At 36.9% G+C, this 18,101-nt stretch overlaps 1 protein-coding gene across 5 annotated transcripts in view; it reads right to left on the bottom strand.

Moving 5' to 3' along the window:
- The window catches only part of TRPC4 (transient receptor potential cation channel subfamily C member 4), a 170,706-nt gene that overhangs the window by 70,828 nt on the left and 81,777 nt on the right, over window positions 1–18,101 (bottom strand). For 4 of the 5 annotated variants that reach the window (XM_032496268.1, XM_032496266.1, XM_032496267.1 and 1 more), the window contains one exon: window positions 17,519–18,037. In XM_032496268.1, the coding sequence (XP_032352159.1) occupies window positions 17,519–18,037 (519 nt within the window). Of the gene's footprint in view, window positions 1–17,518; window positions 18,038–18,101 lie in introns of those variants that run through there. The other variant, XM_032496270.1, reaches the window with a different exon arrangement.

Here is an 18,101-nt window from a genome sequence, read left to right as displayed (position 1 = left end):
AAATCAATCACATATAGAAGGCTTTATAATAGCCTTTACCAGTGACTTATTTGACTATAATTTGGCAGGAGTAAAAACATTTGTTAGGTCAAACTGAAAAAACAAAAATATTCCAATCTGCTGTGCCCACTTGACTTATGAGATCTCTCATGAGATATCGGTCCACTTAATCCAAAAGTTGTTGAATAGGTCAATTTCTTTAAAAAAGTACGAGAAGAATAAATTTTATTATAGAAAATGCTTAGATTTTTCTAATTTCTAACTTTTCAGAGCTACCGAGTACCTTGTTTTCTACAATGTTCTCCTAGACAAGGCATTCCCATGCTTTCACTAAGTACATAAGAAAATAATGGAGTTCCATCTGGGTTTCAAAATCTTTAGTCTTTACACATAGTAATGAATGTGTGAAGTTAAGACCAAGGAACAATGACTTCTTTTTTTTTTTTTTTTACTTTATTACATTTGGGGGGCGGGGTAATTAGGTTTATTTATTTATTTATTTTAATGGGTGAACTGGGGATGGAACCCAGGACCTTGTGCTTGTTAAGCACACACTCTACCACTGAGCTATACCTTCCCCAGACAATGACTTCTTTTGATTTTATTTTTATTCATCCTGATGTTAGTGAGTGAGTGAGCACTTGTTATGTGACAATTACTACATGAGGAACAGTCAACATGAGTTAGACAGAATCCATGCACTTAAGAACCATTCACTGAGGAAACAGAAATTCAATTAAGTAAAAATGAAACACTTGGATGTGAAATTATAGAGATTTGCAGAGTAATATAGGAATATAAAGGAGGGACAGATCAAAGGAGGGACAGCTAATAGAAAGAGTAGGGAGGAAGGTTTGATTAATAAATACTTAGTTGGATTATTTCACTTGGCACAATGTCCACCAGGTTCATCCATGTTGTTGCAAATGGCGGAATTTCGTTTTTTTAATGGCTGAATACTATCATATATATAATGAAATCTGTTAACAAACACTTAGGTTGTTCCCATACCTTGGCTGTTGTGAATAATACTGTAATAACACAGGAGTGCAGATTTTTCTTTGAGGTACTAAGTTCATTTCCTTTGCGTACATACCCAGAAGTGGGATTACTGGATGACATGGTAATTCTATTTTTAATTTTTGAAGGACTTCCACACTGTTTTCCATAATGGCTGTAAAGCCAGACACAGAAATACAAATGCTTTATGATCTCCCTTATATGTAGAATCTAAAAGAGTTGAACTCACAGAAGCAGAGAGTAGAATGTCATTGCCAGGGGCTCTGGGAGAGGTGGGAAAAATAAGGAGATTTGAGTCGAAGGAGTAATAAAATACTGCACTGTATTGTATACTATAATACTGTAATATAAAGTAATAATAATAATAACCTACTGTATATTTGAAATTTGCTGAGAGCAGATCTTAAGTATTCTCATCACACACACAAAAAGGGTAACTAAGTGAGGTGATGGATGTGTTAATTAGCTTAATTGTAATCATTTTGCAATGTACAGGTATATCAAATCAACATGCATACACCTCAAATATATACAATTTTTATCCCTCAATTAAATCTCAAAAGCCAGAAAAATATTCCTAATGTTAAAAAAACCTTAATGGGACCTGTGATAGCTCAGTATTATAAGATTCCCTTAAAAAACCAGTGGCAAGACCTTTCTCTCGTTCTTGTATAAATATATAAAGAAAATATAGACAACATATTTATAATCCTGCATTGGGAAAGCTCTTTCTAAACAAGACAAATATCTGAATATATACAAAGCATATGACTGATAGATTGAATACAGAAAAATGTAAATGATGTACACAAAAACAGCAAACCCAAGACCATCTGCAGTATATAAACAAAAGATTTATATCCACAATATATAAAGTGTATCTGCAAGTCAATAAGAAAAAAATCCAATCTAATAGAAAAATGGGCAAAGAAAATGATCATGCAAAACAACCCCAAATTACAATTGGCTAATGAATGTATGAGAATATTATCAGCTATGCTAACATATTATGAAGGCAAATTAAAATAATAAAATCATATTTCCCCTTCTTAGATTGGTAAAATTCAGAAAGAATAAGACTATCCAGGGCTAACAGGTGTGAAGGGAAATTGACATTCCTACTCACTACTGGTGGCAGTGTAAATTACTGTCTTTTTAATAGGAAACAAATTTAGTCTATCAAGTTTTATGAAACATATTTATTTTGATGAAACTATTCTTCTTCTAAAAATCTATCCTACAAACATACTGGCTCATAAGTGCAAAGACATTTTTACAAGGAAGTTCGTGAAGACTTATTTATAGTAAAGAAAAACTGGGAAAATTTAAATGTCCACCAATAAAGGATTATATAAAAATGATAATCTAGTATTTACAAATTTCATACAAAACTTGAAAATAATAAGGAAGTCTGTAATTATGATATTTTAAAAATCTTTAAGACATGGTCATCAAAGGAAAAACTAAATTATATAAAATAATCCCATATATATGCATGTAAATATAAAAATCTAACCATTTATAACTGAATATGTGTCCGCGTATGTATTTAGATGTGTGTGTTTGTGTGTTGTGTATGTGGGTGGGGGTGTGGGGTGTGAAGGTGTGCATACACAAACATCTAGGATACTTCCTCTAATATATTCAGCAATAATTCTTAACTTTGAGGAAGGAATTGAGAATGGAAAAAAAAAAGAGACTATAACTATTACCACTCTGTGCATTGAAATCAGTTGAACTGTGTACATTTAGCACATATTAGGTATTTCTATTGTACTTTTAAGTATATATATATATGTATAAAATGATGATTTTTCTATTGTCATATTAAACTCTATGGAATAAGGGAGCAGTAAAATTTCCTGGAATTGGAAAAACCTAAATTGATACATAAAAATAAGTGAAATTAAATAATGGAAAAAAGGGGGGGAAGCAGAATATTTTCTGGTTATCAAAGTCAAGATTTCAATTTTGGAAAGAAAATGAGATGGAAGGAGAAAGAGAGGAAGCCAAATTTTAAAAATTAAATATAATTAAGAGGCATTTTACATTTTTCTTTAATCCTTGTTTCTTTTGAACAGAGAAAGGCATCATTTTAATAAGTATGAATAAATTAGTAAAGGGATGAAGAATGGTATTCCAAACAGAGGAGATTCATTCTTGTATTAATTCATACTCATAATTATGCATCATAATGTCTTAGGAAAGGTGGCGATTTTATGGCCATATGCTAAATGGATTTTAGAGAATTTTATATTCCATACATAAGGTGATATACTGTAAGACAACCATCTATTTCATTAAAAATTCATCATTGGCTTTATTGCCCATCCTATTTATTCTGCCAAATGATATGCTAATAGAAATTCCATTTTAGCGTTATAAATCAGGTGTTATCTGAAGCACTAAAATGGAACAAGACTTCCATTTTGTAACAATTTGAGAATGAAGTATAACTTTGTTAAGTCTAGATATGGATCTCCAAAACTGAAAATAGTAATAAATAAATAAAAAAACTTAAAACTAGTAATACATTTTTCAGCCACTGAAATATACTATATTTACTAAATATAAAACCTACACATCTGTACTCAAACAACAGTAGCAGAGGAAGAGGACTGGCTATGCTCATGTGGCTTAAAGGGGTTTCACTTAGTGTTTTCATGTAGATTATAAAAAATTATATAAAATAGCATCATTGCAATAATTAATCAAACTAAGGGCTAGTAAACTTTCTCCACTTAACTTTGAATATACAAAGGCAATGAATGTATATTTAATTATTTCAGGTTGTGTTAGTGAATATTAATCTTATAACTGGAAAAGTGATCATAGACTTCATTTTGTGGAATAATGTGTTTCCTAATTTAACCTCTCTTTCTGGGCTTCCAATTACTTTGTACTTTAACAACTATTACTAATAATGCATGTCATACGAAAACCAAAATGACAAAGAAACAAAAAGTCCCTACACATTTCTGAAAGTGTCAAGAAATAGCCTGGGATGATGATACCTGTTCAACAATAAAGCAGGGAAGTGTGTATAGTGGTGGATCCATGGACCCTGGACTCAGGCTGTATGGAACCCTGGATCTGCTGTTTGTAAGCTCTCTGACCTTGCACAAGGTCATACTTCATCTTTTTGAGCCTCATCTCCCAAATAGTACAATAATAATAATAAATAATAATGGAACCTCTGGCTGTAGATTTCTTGTAAGTATGCTTTATTGAATCAGGGAAACTCCCCTCTATTCCCAGTTTACTGAGACTTTTTACCATGAATGGGTGTTGGATTTTGCCAAACACTTTTTCAGCATCTATTGAAATGATCATGTGATTTTCTTTGTCAACCTGTTGATGTGATCAATTATATTAGTTGGTTTCAAATGTTGAACCAACCTTGCCTACCTGGGATAAATCCTACATGGTTATGGCTTATAATACTTTTTTTTTTTTTCATTATCAGATTTGATTTTCTAGTATCTTGTTTGAGGAAAAAGTTTGCTTCTAAAAGCATAATTAGAATTCAGTTTTCATCACAAATCTCAAGAGTTTGCCTTGATTCTTTGAATTGCTTACATGACTTTTGTCCTTAAAGACTAATATCCCAGTTTGGTAGGAGGTTTCAGGACCCTCGCACCTTAGTACAGGATGTATTCAATGCAAAGATTAGTTTATTTTTTTAAGTAATCTTATTCCCTCAAAACTTTTCCTTTATGTTTATCATGTTTCCTTTCAGTTTTACATTTAAAACAAGTAATATTAATCCCATAAAGCAGTAACTAGAATTCTATAAGAAAGAGCTGTGAGCAATGCTTAAACTGTAATGTATATACATATGTAATATGTAATTTATGGGATAGCTATTCATATGTTCGTATTAGTTGCTAATGCTGCCATTAAAAAAACGCCACAGACTTCGTGGCTTAAACAACAGAAAATTATTTTCTCACAGTTCTGAAAGCTAGAATTTCAAATCAAGGTGTGGGAGGATTTGTTTGCTTCTCTGGCCATTCTCCTTGGGTTACAGATGGCTGCCTCCTAGCTGTGTTCTTACATGGTCTTTCCTCTGTGTGCATGCCCCTTAGTATCTCTCTGTATGTCCAAATTTCTTATAAGGACACCGGTCAGATTAGATTAGAGTCCAGTTTAATGGTCTCATGTTTGATTTAATTACCTCTTTAAAGCTCTATGTCCAACTATAGTCACAGACACCCCCCCAATACTTCTTTCCAAATGTCTCTAAATTCTTTGCTAATAAAGCCCTCTCTAACAATTTTGATTGCCTATTGTAAAAGCAGTTCAAACCATAGCAATTTCAACATATTTTGCATTTAGATGTGGTGGAGCATTTAATGACCTATTAGAGCAAAAATAAGCCCCAACTTCTAGGTGATTTGGTTTACAGCAAGGAATTAAGTTTATTTATTATGATTATTTGAAAAAAACTCTTGCTGTATTTTGTTTATAATTAAATTATTCTCTAAATGTTAGCAGTGTTTTCCCCATTTGTTCACATGTTGATAACTTCCAATATGTTAAGTGCTTGGTTAAATTAATGAAAATTTCTGTACTTCCATGAACCCTGTAGAAATTGTTTAGATTAATTATAGTTTAACTGTCAAAAGGGCTTAACATTTCCATACCATGGAATCATATTTATTTGCACACACACAAGTCCATTTTAAATATAAGTAATTTGTTAGGCAATCTTGATCCATCTGAAACCCATGAAAGTAAAAATGATCCCAAAGAAGTTGAATAAATGTCACAGTTTTCAGGCATTAAATCTTATGCATTATATTTATAGAGGTGTCTTCAGGCCCTCAGACCGTGTTATTTTCCAATACTTCTACCTGGAGTAGTTATTGGGTTGCTTAATATGAAGTCGATTAAAATAAACAACTGTAAAAGGGCAGCTGAATTAGCACTCTCCAAAGCTGATCGTTGGAAGTCTGAGAGTGGGGAGAGACTCAGAAACTGAAAAGGATGGGTTTCTGCTCCACTTTCATATAGGCCTAAAGAGCTATTAATACCAGTGTTTGTTTAAAAAGTCCTAAACTTGCTAAGACCAAAGAGTATAGTAACTGAGGTACATTGAAAAGCTCTGAATTATAAAGAAAAGGTTAGTTTTGTTCTGTGAATTTGGTTTAAATGGGAGGGAATACATAAAATCATAGACTTTCAGCCAATAATTTTCACATAAACTGACTACATTATAAACGCACAAAAAAACGCTGCCGCTTAAAACTCAACTACTTGGAACGTTACTAGCGTTATTTTTAGGTCTCTCCATTCTCTGATATCCTTGGATAACAGATTTTCTTGCATATCCACTTTTGCCCTTTCCGAAATGGTTTGCCAAGATTCTCAGACACCCTATCCACACATTCACCACACTGAAGCTGGATTACTGGCCTTATCTCAAAGCCAAGGTTGCTTACATGTTCTGGGCTATTGACTATTTTTCCTTAACAGAAAAAGCTGCAAAACTTAAAACTCTGCTTCTAAAGCCAAAGTCCCAGCCAAAGGTGTATCAGCAACCAGTAGCCCATAAAGAAATGATACAACAGAAAGCAAAACCAGAATGAGAAGTGGAAAAAGATGAGCGAATACAAAGGAAGGACACAAAATGAAACGGTTCAATACACCAATATCTCAGTTATATTTTAATAGCTATCACAGCATCCTGGCACCTAAACTAATCACCTGATCAATGCTATGGGAATAATACTGACATCAACATTTGTCTGAACAGATAAAAATCAAACTGTGTAACAGATAAAGATGGAAATCAATCAATATTATTAAAAGCATTTTATTTTATTAAAAATAATTATTTAATTCTTTTAGTTAAGATAATGCAAAGCAAACTCATACAAAACAATTGTATTTTTGATATGTTTGCCTGAATATTACTGTAGTAACTCCCCTCCCCAACTCGCAAGGGAGCTATCTACTGTTTTTCTGTCTTTTCTGGTTGCGTTTACCAGTGTCCTGAAGATAGGGGGCAGTCCAGAAAAATCATACAGCAAGCTTTGTTACTAGAAAGTAACAACGTAACGTTAGTCACCAATGACCAAGTTATTCTGCAGCACAAAATCCTTTAGAAGGACTACTAACAAGGTCTTACAAAAATGTATCGACTTGAAGAAAAAAGCATTTGTTGAGCTCATACACCATGTGCCAGCGCTATTGTAGATGCTGAACATAGCAAAATAAAAATCCCAGTTCTTTGCTTTCAGAACTCACAGTCTCATAAAGGGGAAAGAAATGTAAACAATGAATTACAACATAAAGTGGTCAATGGGCATGCTTCAGACGTAGAAGAGGGAATACAAACCCCAGGCTGCAAGAGGGGATGTAGGAGCTTCTGAAGCCAAGTCTTAACATCTTAAGCAGAGAGTAGGATCTAGCCAGCGGTAATGGTTGTATTTCAAGGTAATAAAACAACAAGGAAATTTACAGAGGTGAGATTCCATGAGCATAGCCTAGGAGAGGAAATAGTATCAATCCGGAGTTGCCGAGCACACAGCACGGGTCAGGAAGCAGTGAGAGATAAGACTGGACAGGAAATCAGCGTCCAGATCCAATATATACTACTGAGGAGACTGGGTTTTATTTTATAGGATCTACAAAGTAAGGGACAGGGAACCAGGTTACAGGTTTAAAATAACATAATAGAGCAGCATTATCCACAATTGCCAAGAGGTGGAAACAGCCCAAATGCCCATCACCAGATTAACAGTCATTTCTCTTGCGTTCTATCGGTCATGCAGGGAGCCGAGGAAGGATCTGAATGAAGAGGAGGGTAAGTAGATGGCATCTCTCAATTGCAGCCGTCTTTCATCTGCCACATCAAACTTCATCACAACCATCAAACCATCGACAACCATCGACACGCCGTGTTCCTTAGGACTGCAGATCCCAGCCCTTCACAGCTAATTCTTTGTCGTTTCCTTCAATCTCAGTTTCTGCCACCCCTCTAACTTATAATCATTTAGTTAGCACTGTTATGTCCTAAGCCCTGTCCCAAGCACTGGACTTCCACTGATAGTCAAGTCAGACAAGATAATATTTAAATACAGGTGAAGAAAGAGATAAAAATTATAAAACACAAATAAATAGAAGGCGCTCCGATTTTGATAAAGGCCATGGTGATAACACTGTGGTGTAAGGGCAACCCCGAGAATGAAGGGTGGAGGAAGAGGACAGCAATTAGGTGAGTGTTTTGGGAGTCGTCACTGGGAAGGTGATGACATGAACTGAGACCTGATACAGAAGCCATCCCTCCGTGCCGGGCGGAGGCACAGGCTTGAGTCCATGAGGGGTGGGAATGAGGACAGAAAGAACGAAAGGAGTCTCTAAAACTCCTAGAGGGAAACATAGGCAGAACACTCTTTGACATAAATCTCAGCAATATTTTTTTGGATCCTTCTCCTAGAGTAATGGAAATAAAAGCAAAAATAAACAAGTGGGACCTAATTAAACTTAAAAGCTTCTGCACAGCCAAGGAAATCATAAACAAAGCGAAAAGATGACCTATGGAATGGGAAAAAAAATTTTCAAACGATGCGACTGACAAGGAATTCACTTCCAAAATATACAAACAGCTCAATATCAAAAAAACAAACAACTCAATCAAAAAATGAGAAGAAGACTCAAATAGACCTTTCTCAAAAGAAGACATACAGATGGCCAAAAGGCACATGAAAAGATACTTAACGTCGCTAATTATTAGAGATGTGCAAATCAAAACTACAATGAGGTACCACCTCACACTGGTCAGAATGGTAATCATTAAAAAGGCTACAAATAATAAACGCTGAAGAGGGTGTGGAGAAAGGGGAACCCTCCTACACTGTTGGTGGGAATATACATTGGTTCAGCCACTGTGGAAAACAGCATAGAGATTTCTTTAAAAACTTAAACTAGAGCTACCATATGATCCAGCAATCTGACTCCTGGGCATAAATCCAGAAAAGACGAAAACTCTAACTGAAAAAGATACATGCACCCCGATGTTCACAGCAGCACCATTTACAACAGCCAAGACATGGAAACAACCCAAATGTCCATCGACAGATGACTGGACAAAGAAGCCTCACAGACATAGAAAAGAAACTTACGGTAAACAAAGGGGAAAGGAGGGTGGTAAATTAGGAGTTTGGGATTAATATATACACATTACTATATATAAAACAGTTCAAACAACAAGGACCTACTCTATAGCACAGGGAGCTATATTCAATATCTTGTAATAACTTTTAATAGAAAAGAAACCGAAAAAGTATATATATACATATATATCTCATATATAATATATATATACCTCTCTGAATCACTTTCCTGTACACCTGAACATTGTAAACCAACTGTACTACAATAAAAAAATGAATCAGATGGATCTTAATGTTAAAAAGAAAAAAAAAGAATGAAGGCACTCTCCATACTCCATCTTCTTTTTTGCCTCCCTGCATCTGCACATGGTGTTTTTGCCCTGTAATGACTTTAGCTTCTCTGCCTGGATGACTCCTGGTTTTCCAGTGAAACTCAATTAAGGCGCTTTTTTTTTTTTTTCCAGGAAGCCTCCCCTAAAGCCCCCAGCCCAAGTTAGGAAGCGCTTTTCCTGGGCTCCAGGAAGGCAGCTCCACGGATCCTCTGCGACCCACACTGACGGTTGTGTTTACCTTCTTTCCTTCCGTCTCCGATACCCTGGTAGTTATTTGAGAGTAAGGCTTTTGTCTTTGATTTCAGCATCCCCAGCAAGTAGCAAATAGTAAAGGCTGTCTTAATAAGTGAGTGAAGGGCCTAATTAAGAAAGAAGACAAGGAGGGGAGGAGGGAAGAAAATGAGAGAAACATCGTAAATGAGGGAGGCAGCATGTAAAATGTTAGTGCAATCTAGCTGCACAGATATTTTCAGCTTAGAGTCAGCAGTTTCTGCTTGGTTAAGCACTGCTGTCCACACACACACACACACACACACACACACACAGACAGAGAGAGACTTCATTTTATTATCTAAGCAAGAGTACAATTCTAGATTCTAGGAAACTTCTGGAAGAAATCCAAACTTGGCCTGGGACCCGCTGTCTTCTCATTTTGTCTTCTCTGTCTTTGGCACAGAGTAGGTACCCTGCAAGCATATGTGACATTGTCCTTGGACAGAGAAAGAGCATCTCTGGGCCAGAGCTCCCTAATCCCATCCGCTGCTTCCTCATGCCTTTGCTTAAGAGCAGCTGCCAACAAGATGACCTGCTTCCCCCAGTATCAGAGGAGACTGTGGCCAAGAATGAAAAGGGGTTCTGGGCTGCGCACTCCACAGCTGCCTGGGGAAAACCCCTGAGCTTAGAAAATGCCACGGGGAGAAACAGCAATAGTGCCCAACACTGAAAACCGAAGCAGTGTTTTGGAATAAGGGAAAACTGGCCTTTTTACAACATGCAGGGAGCTTGCAACTGGGCAGATGAAGGTAAAGAGAAAACCGTTGAGAAAAGAGGTCTTGGTATTTTTCGGTGGCAGCAGGGGCTTGCCACCGGGGGCTCCCTAAAGCTAAAGGGAAAAGGGAACAGAGTGTGATACAAAGAACAAAAACCTCATCCCACGAGATGTTTTCCCAGTTCTGTGTGACCCAGAAGCAACCTGTAAACACGCAGTTTCAGAATCACGAATCACCAAATTATAGCATGGGCGTTATACATCCTCGAGCTGTTCCCTGTTTACCTCTGCTTCCAAGAATTGAGACACACACACACACAAACACCCCCACCCCAACATTTATTTAGAAAAATTGTGACTATGCCTCAGATGGTCAAAGGAGAATGAGGGTGAGGATAAATTTAAAAGCTCTCTCTCATACACATGATTAATAAGGGATCTCAAGCAGGAGGTTATACTGTACCTCTAAACCATCAAATTTTCTGGAGAACAGTAATGTTCCTGTTTCATAAAGTTTTAAAGGAAACCTACTGGATTTCTGTATTTTCCAGAAAATATGTGGGTTGGGATAAACTGTTAAATCTGTAATTTCAAAAATTGGTAATTCTTAATTTGATTTAGTGATGAGTGACGGAGAAAATATGAGACATTAAGTAATGACTCAAACAAAAAGAACCCTCAAATTTAAGTGTGAATTTTGTGCAAAAGAAACATAAGAAATGGTTCTTCATCATTGACAAAATGAACGATTGGATCTGATTAATGCAAAAGAGCCGGTCTTACCCCTGCTCTTGTTTGTCAGTCATCATGGAGTTAGAAGCACCAGTTTTATACAGAAAAGGAATTCATTTGAGGACCAAGAGAAGCCGTCTAATACAAAGTGACATTTTTCAAAGATATTATTGTGACTCTAACGTTTTTAGCTTATGTCCCTGGCAAATGAATGTTACATTGGGAAGAGTTGCTTATCCTGCAGACGTAATGCATTTTTGTTAGGTAAATAGGAAAGTATACTTCTTGGAAAATAAATCCTTTAATTGTTTCTTTTTGTATGTTATTAAAGCAATATCAAATATGAGCTACATTGTATATCTAACTTAAAGTTAAAGCTTGCTATTTTATGTTTTTAGAGGACAATTTGTCACGTTCTAATCAGCGCAGCTTAAAAGGATGAATTTATATGATGTTTTGGACACATACAATTTCATAGTTGTGGGAGGAAAAAAAACACACTTTCAGATATGACTTAGGAAAAAGTGGTTTCATGTCATTAATTAGCTGTAAAGAAACTCATGGAGATTGGATTCCAAGCTCTAAAAACCTAGTGTTAAATTAAATGCCTAATGACCTGTCATAGCTCTGTCAGCCAGGCTGACAAGTCCTCAACAGCCATGGGTTCATCCTTTATACAGAGGCAGGCGCTGAAAGGTTTGGTCCCCAGGAGGGGGAGGGGCTGAGGCGTTAGGGAGCCTTGATCCGTGTTGCCTTTGCCTAGCAACAGCCGGCGTGGGCACCTACACGGAGAACAGAGAGGCAGGGCCCAGCCATCGGTCAGTGATGTACCCCGGAGAACACAGAGTGAGGAAACTGAGCTAACGGAATGCTGCTTTCTCTCCCTTTTACAAGTCTTTTAATTATTTACATCACTCACTGTAGCCTCATGTATTAAAACCCTACCATCTGCCCCGCATTTTTGATGAGCCCTGCTGTGGTTATCAGTTAGCTCTGCGGTGTAGCACGCAGCAGTCAGGTTCAAAGGGCATACATCATCAATGCCTCAAATGTATTTTTAAAAATGCAAGGCAGGATGACCAACTGAAATCATGTATGCAGTACGTAATCTAAGTTACTTTTGAAAGCCTATAATGGAAGAATTCGAGTATGGACAACCTTAGGGTCTGAGATAAAATTTACACACTATACATTTTTGATGAGAACGCATGTTTTAATATAAATAGTTTAGCACGCTGATTATATTAACAGACTGTAAGAAGGATGATCTTATTTTTCATATTCAAAAATTTAATTACCCGTGCAGTCTAGATAAATATTCGTTACAAATACTAAAACATTTCATGATGAAGCCAACTCTTTTCGCTACATAGTCTACAAAGAGTGGTGCACGTCACTTCACTGCATGTGCTTAGTCTTTTATACTGAGGGTCTATGAGGGGATAAACAAAAACAGTGAGAATAATAGTAACAACTAATTATAATAGAAAGCTACTCTTCCATGGACAAATGTGCCAGGAAGGATGCTAAGCTCTGGACTTGTATTACCACGCTTCACTCTTCACTACTGACCTGTAAGGTAGGTAGTATTTTCCTGTTTTAAAGGTGAGAAAACAAAAACTCAGAGGACAGTTTGCCTAACATCCTACCTGGTTAGGAACAGAAAACAGAATTGTATCCATTTCATAGGCTTCCTGTGTTTCACACAAAATTTATTTCAATTAGACAGAGATGACTTACTTGATACCAACAAACAGACATCTTTCCAATAGTTCTTAGATGCCCGGAAGTTCACCTGAAACTATGACCATGGTGTGTGTCCTTGAGATGGAGAGCTTTTATTTCTCTATCACATGACAGGGGAATATGACCTCTTCCCTTCCATCTTTTCATTTCCTCAGGTCTATTCTCCTTTTTAAGTAGGATTTTTTTTTTTTCCCTACCAAACTCTTGGGTCTCACTTTGCAGATAGAGGGAATGGAAGCTCCAAGAATCCTGTTACTGGCAGGATAGACATTAAGTAGAGAGGAGGGAAAATTCCTTTTGCCTCTGCTCCATTCATCATCTAACTGCTCTCCCAGCACCCAGCACCCTTCTGGTGCCTCCGCCTTTCCCTCTCCTTCCCTCCTGCTGAGCTGGGGGCCCCTCTGGTTGCACTGGGGCTGGATTCTCTGTGATCCCCCTGTCCCTGAATTCTACCTTCCAGGTATCCTTTCTGATAGTGGGTTTGTCTGTTGATTCCACATCAAGGAGTTTTGAATAAATCAAGAAACAGAAACCCATAAATCTTGAGAGCTTTAAAGAGCTGTGATTGTGGAATATTTGGAGTCAATCCAATGCCTCATGCTGTGGAAGGCATCTGGTTGACCTGAAGCTCTTCACGTTTCTCTCACTGCTCCAAAATGGGATGAACAGGTATGAGTAGAGGGCTGTTCAAGTGTGGGTTGCTCTCCTTCCTCTTTAGCAACTCCCTTCATTTCTAAGACAGAACTCAGATTAGTACCAAAGTTAATGTTGCTTCAACAGCCATGGCTTCATCCTTTATACAGAGGCAGGCGCTGAAACGTTAATGCTGCAAAACTATTGACATACCTTCAGGAAAAGGGAAAAGTAAATTCAAAAGAACATATGCTGTTGACTACGTAAAGATGATCTTTTTTTCACTTTAATTTGAACAGCTATAAAGAGGCTGAATTGTAGTCTTTTCATCCAAAATAACGTATTTCACTGCTTTCTGTTATTCTTCCACATCTAAGCTTCTTTGCTTTTGGACTCGTTACTTCACAATGTTGTCAGCCATGTGGAACTAAAACTAGGTAAGGTCTTTGCTGTAAAAATACTTAAGAAATGTGTCAAGCTCTTCCTCCATGTTCAATGATTTTACTAATATTAGGCGAGAGGAAAGACAGCATGAAAGTAATTTTAACTGCCATAAATTCCGGATCTGCGAAAATTATGCTCGGGACCAAAGGACAAGTTCCTCGTCTAAGGCATGTCTTCAGCCACCTCTCAACGTTACCTCACACGTAGCGGGAGAATCAGTTCTAAGGGTATGGATTCTGGTTCTATATTTTTCTGGCTTCCTTTGACACTATTCATTTTGATCAGTAACACTGGGATGGGATGCTGGTGTCTAACCTTGGTCAAGGAGACTTTCTCTGTTCCCGTCTCACAATGAGACAATAACGATTATTATCTGAAGAAAAAAAAAAAATTTAAAAAGTAAAGTAAGGAAGAAAGCAAGAAGGGCCTCTGCACTCTTTGGAAATATCAAGTCCTTCTTTAAAATGAGAAAACAAAAAAGCTTCCTGTTGAAATTAGGGCTTAATTACGAAGAAGCTGAGTCATGACACACAGTTCTGGGCTCCACTGAACTAGGCGAGGAGCTCCAAGCTGATCAGGTTCACCACACCCTTACCAGGATATCTAGGTGGAGGCAATGTGGCCTGAGGGTTACAGCAAAACTTCTGTGGTTAAGATCTGGATTTGCATCTGGGCTCCAAGATTTAACAGAGTAACGATGCACCTTATTGAGCAGTCAGATTGCTCACAGGAGAAAAAGAGAGTTTATAGTTCATAGGTTTGTTTGGAGGTTTAAGTATTCTAAACCATGTTAATGACTTAACCAAGTCCCTCACGTTTACTGATTCAGATTGCTAGCTCCTAGATGGTCTTTCTTTTACCAGTAGGTAATCAACACAGCTCTAAAATCATTAGTCTGGTGTTAATAGAAGCAATAATTCCTTTTTCTATGCCTGTAAAATAACACACAATGAATGCTGGCCTTCCTTTTTGGATGATATTAGAGAAGTATCAGAACAAGTCTGCAATCAAGTCTTGCTAACATGAATTGTTCTAATATCTGAGTTCAGAGGAAGGCAATTAACCTAAACAAATTAATCAGGCAAAGAAACATGCGGGGACTCTTCCAGAACTAAGAGATTCTGCACCTTCATTCAAGTGCATTCATACTGAGCATATTGAGAGCAACGCATACTGAGTATCTTTTCTCCATCAGGTACTGAGGTATGACTGGTGAATAGGACAGCTGTGCTCCTGACATTTATGGCCTAGAGAAGGCAAGTGAAAGGCAGCAATACAATGCAATCCAGAGTGCGAATAACAAGGGGCATTCATCCCAGAGACCACATGGAGGGGCATTGCTTTAATGGAGTCTCCCTTTGGGTGAGGAGACTGGAGATGTGCTTTAAAGACTGAGTAGCACTCAGCCATGTGAAAACTAATGGGAAGCCATTCCAAAAACATAAGAGATGGACGAAAGACAAACTTGAAACTTTTTTAGGCTGAAACAAGGAAAACTTGTGGTGAAAAGGTAAAAAGGCAAGACATTAATGCTAAAGCAGAGTTTCATTTAACACATATGACCTTACCAGAAAATCTTAAATATTCTGAAATCGATCATTTCTGAACAATGTAGGAATATGTTTCATAAAACACAAGCCACAATTTCAAAGAATTTATACCAAAGTGAAACCTTATTCTTGGTTTTATAATGCTATTAGCCCTCTGAATTTACTTTGCTTTGGAAAAATGGTCCACTCCAGGGAAATCTGCTCTTTGATAGTGAATAAAGGATACTCCAGAAAAACTCTGTAAGAATTTTGTTTTAATTTTTTCTCCACCATAATCTCAGAAGATTTAAAGAGGAAATGCAAATGCAGCATCTTTTAAAAAATGTATATTTTAAAAGATCTTACTAATTCTTATTTTCTTATAGTATGTTTTATGATTTTAGCCATCCTTCAGCCCTCGAATTCCACAACTTCATTTTAGCAAGAAGTACAAGCATCTGGAAAGAAGTGTTAGAAATTACCAAATGCTTTCTATTACTTTGCTTCTGAAACATCTAACGAAGGATTCAATTTGTGGCTTTTTGTTTGACAAGTTTTGAAGCTGAGTTCGCTTTGTATACTCCTAACATGTACAAAAGAACCTAAGCAACGAAAAAAATGTTCAGTTGGGATGAACAGTTTTAGTGGTTCAGGAACAAAACAGTGAACAATGTATATTTAGTGTTTGATCAGTTCCAATGAATGCAATCACTTTAAATTTTCTAATTTAGTATTTTAAAACCCTTAACCAAGTGAAGTTTTTCATCAGTTTCTTCTAGTTGCATATTAAAATTATTCTAGTCCTTTTAGAAAGCGGGACCCTGAGTTCTAAACACAAGAACCTACAAAATGAGGTGATACTGTTGACGTGGCTCAAACCATTGCCTGTGATTTTAGAATCAGAGGAAATACACACAAAATGAAGCTGTTTCCTTAACTGTTCAGGGAAAAGATCATTTCAATTAGTTTCAGGTTCCCATAACAACTGGCCGAAGAACTACAGGAAAAATTCAAAGAAGCAAATTCTGGTATCTCGAACCTTAAGTATTTAGTAAGCAGCAATAGATAAAGTAGCCAGTGATGATGTGGAATAATCAGGGCCAAGTTAAAAAAAATAGAATACTCTTTTTTATTCAGAAGTTTCTTTTTCATTTCCTTTCTTTTTCATCTTATACACATATATAGTTTTTTCCCAACTATTGTTCTTCATTACTGTAATTCATCAGTGAACAGAAAACCAGTATTTTCTGGACGTAGATGTAAACAGATTTTTGAGAACTTACTCAAACCCAGTGATGGAAGAAAAAACCATTATGCTAAGGGATAAGTGTAATAGATCTGAGTTTTCCTTATTTAATACTCAAATCCATGGAAATCTACTGAAAAATTTATTACTCTCCTGCAATTAACTTCATTAACTTCTCATTCCTGTGACAAATCAAGAAACTAAGCCAGACATGAGAGAAATTTCAGTACTTTCTTTCTGCTGTTGGCTTTCCTTTATTAATAACTTCTGATTATGTATTTTATTAATGTCAGACTTTATCACTAAGAGCCTTCATACACATCCATTCATTTTACACTTCCTAGAAATCTATAGGGAAAGTATTTTTTATATATAAAAAATATACATAATCAAATATTATAAATAAGTCCATTTAAACGGAAGCTTCAGATCTGTGTGACCCTTCAAAGTAACAAGACTTATAAATGACAGAACCAGAACTTTCAGTGCAGAGATTCTAAAATTCAACAGTTTTACTGTTATCCCCCAGTAAATGTGTACATTTTGACACAGATGCCAAAAACCATCACCAACTATTACACCGTTTATTGAACGTGCTTCATAATCAGTAACCTGACAAACAACAAATATCATCCCCTTACAGTTAAATAGAAAATGCTTTAAAACCCCAACCTCACCGTGATTTAAATTCTGTAGTATTTGGATGGATAAGGTCTGGCAACACTCACCTCTTTTTGACGGTACTTAATGGCCAATTTGAGTCTCGCGAGATCATTTCCACTCTGCTCTTCTATGAGACTATTGTCATCTCGGTAATTCAGGATGATTTCCAGCTCTCTGGAACTTCTTGTCTGATCCAGGAGGTCCTTAGCAAATTGTTTGCACTGTCGTGACAGCTCCTCGTACTCTGACTTGAATTCATTTTCCACCTTACTCAGTTCCTGGAGCTCCCAACTCAACTGAAAGGCTGTGAGAAAAGGATCTTCACTTGACAGGGCGATGAGGGAGGGGCTGGCCAGGGCCTTGTAGATGTTGAGTCTGGAGCGTGAGTGGCGGAGGCTGTCCACATCCAAGCTGGACACGCACTCAACGCAGTTACAGCGGACCTCGTGGGGCCTGGGCACTGACACCCCTTTCTGGACTAAAAGTTTTATTATCTCGTAGTTATTTGTATGGGCTGCCAAAATGATTGGTGTAATGTCCGGAGTGAATTCAGAGAACTGCTTATCAAGGAGTATTGGCGGCACCTAGAAAGAAGAAAGCAGAAGTTACTCATTTGCTCAAGCTGGTGAATTTCAAACAGCATGCTAT

The sequence above is a fragment of the Camelus ferus genome, chromosome 14, assembly GCF_009834535.1.
Source record: "Camelus ferus isolate YT-003-E chromosome 14, BCGSAC_Cfer_1.0, whole genome shotgun sequence".
Taxonomy (NCBI): Eukaryota; Metazoa; Chordata; class Mammalia; order Artiodactyla; family Camelidae; genus Camelus; species Camelus ferus.
The sequence above is the reverse complement of the archived record's forward strand: the minus strand, read 5'-3'. Positions and strand labels throughout refer to the sequence as shown.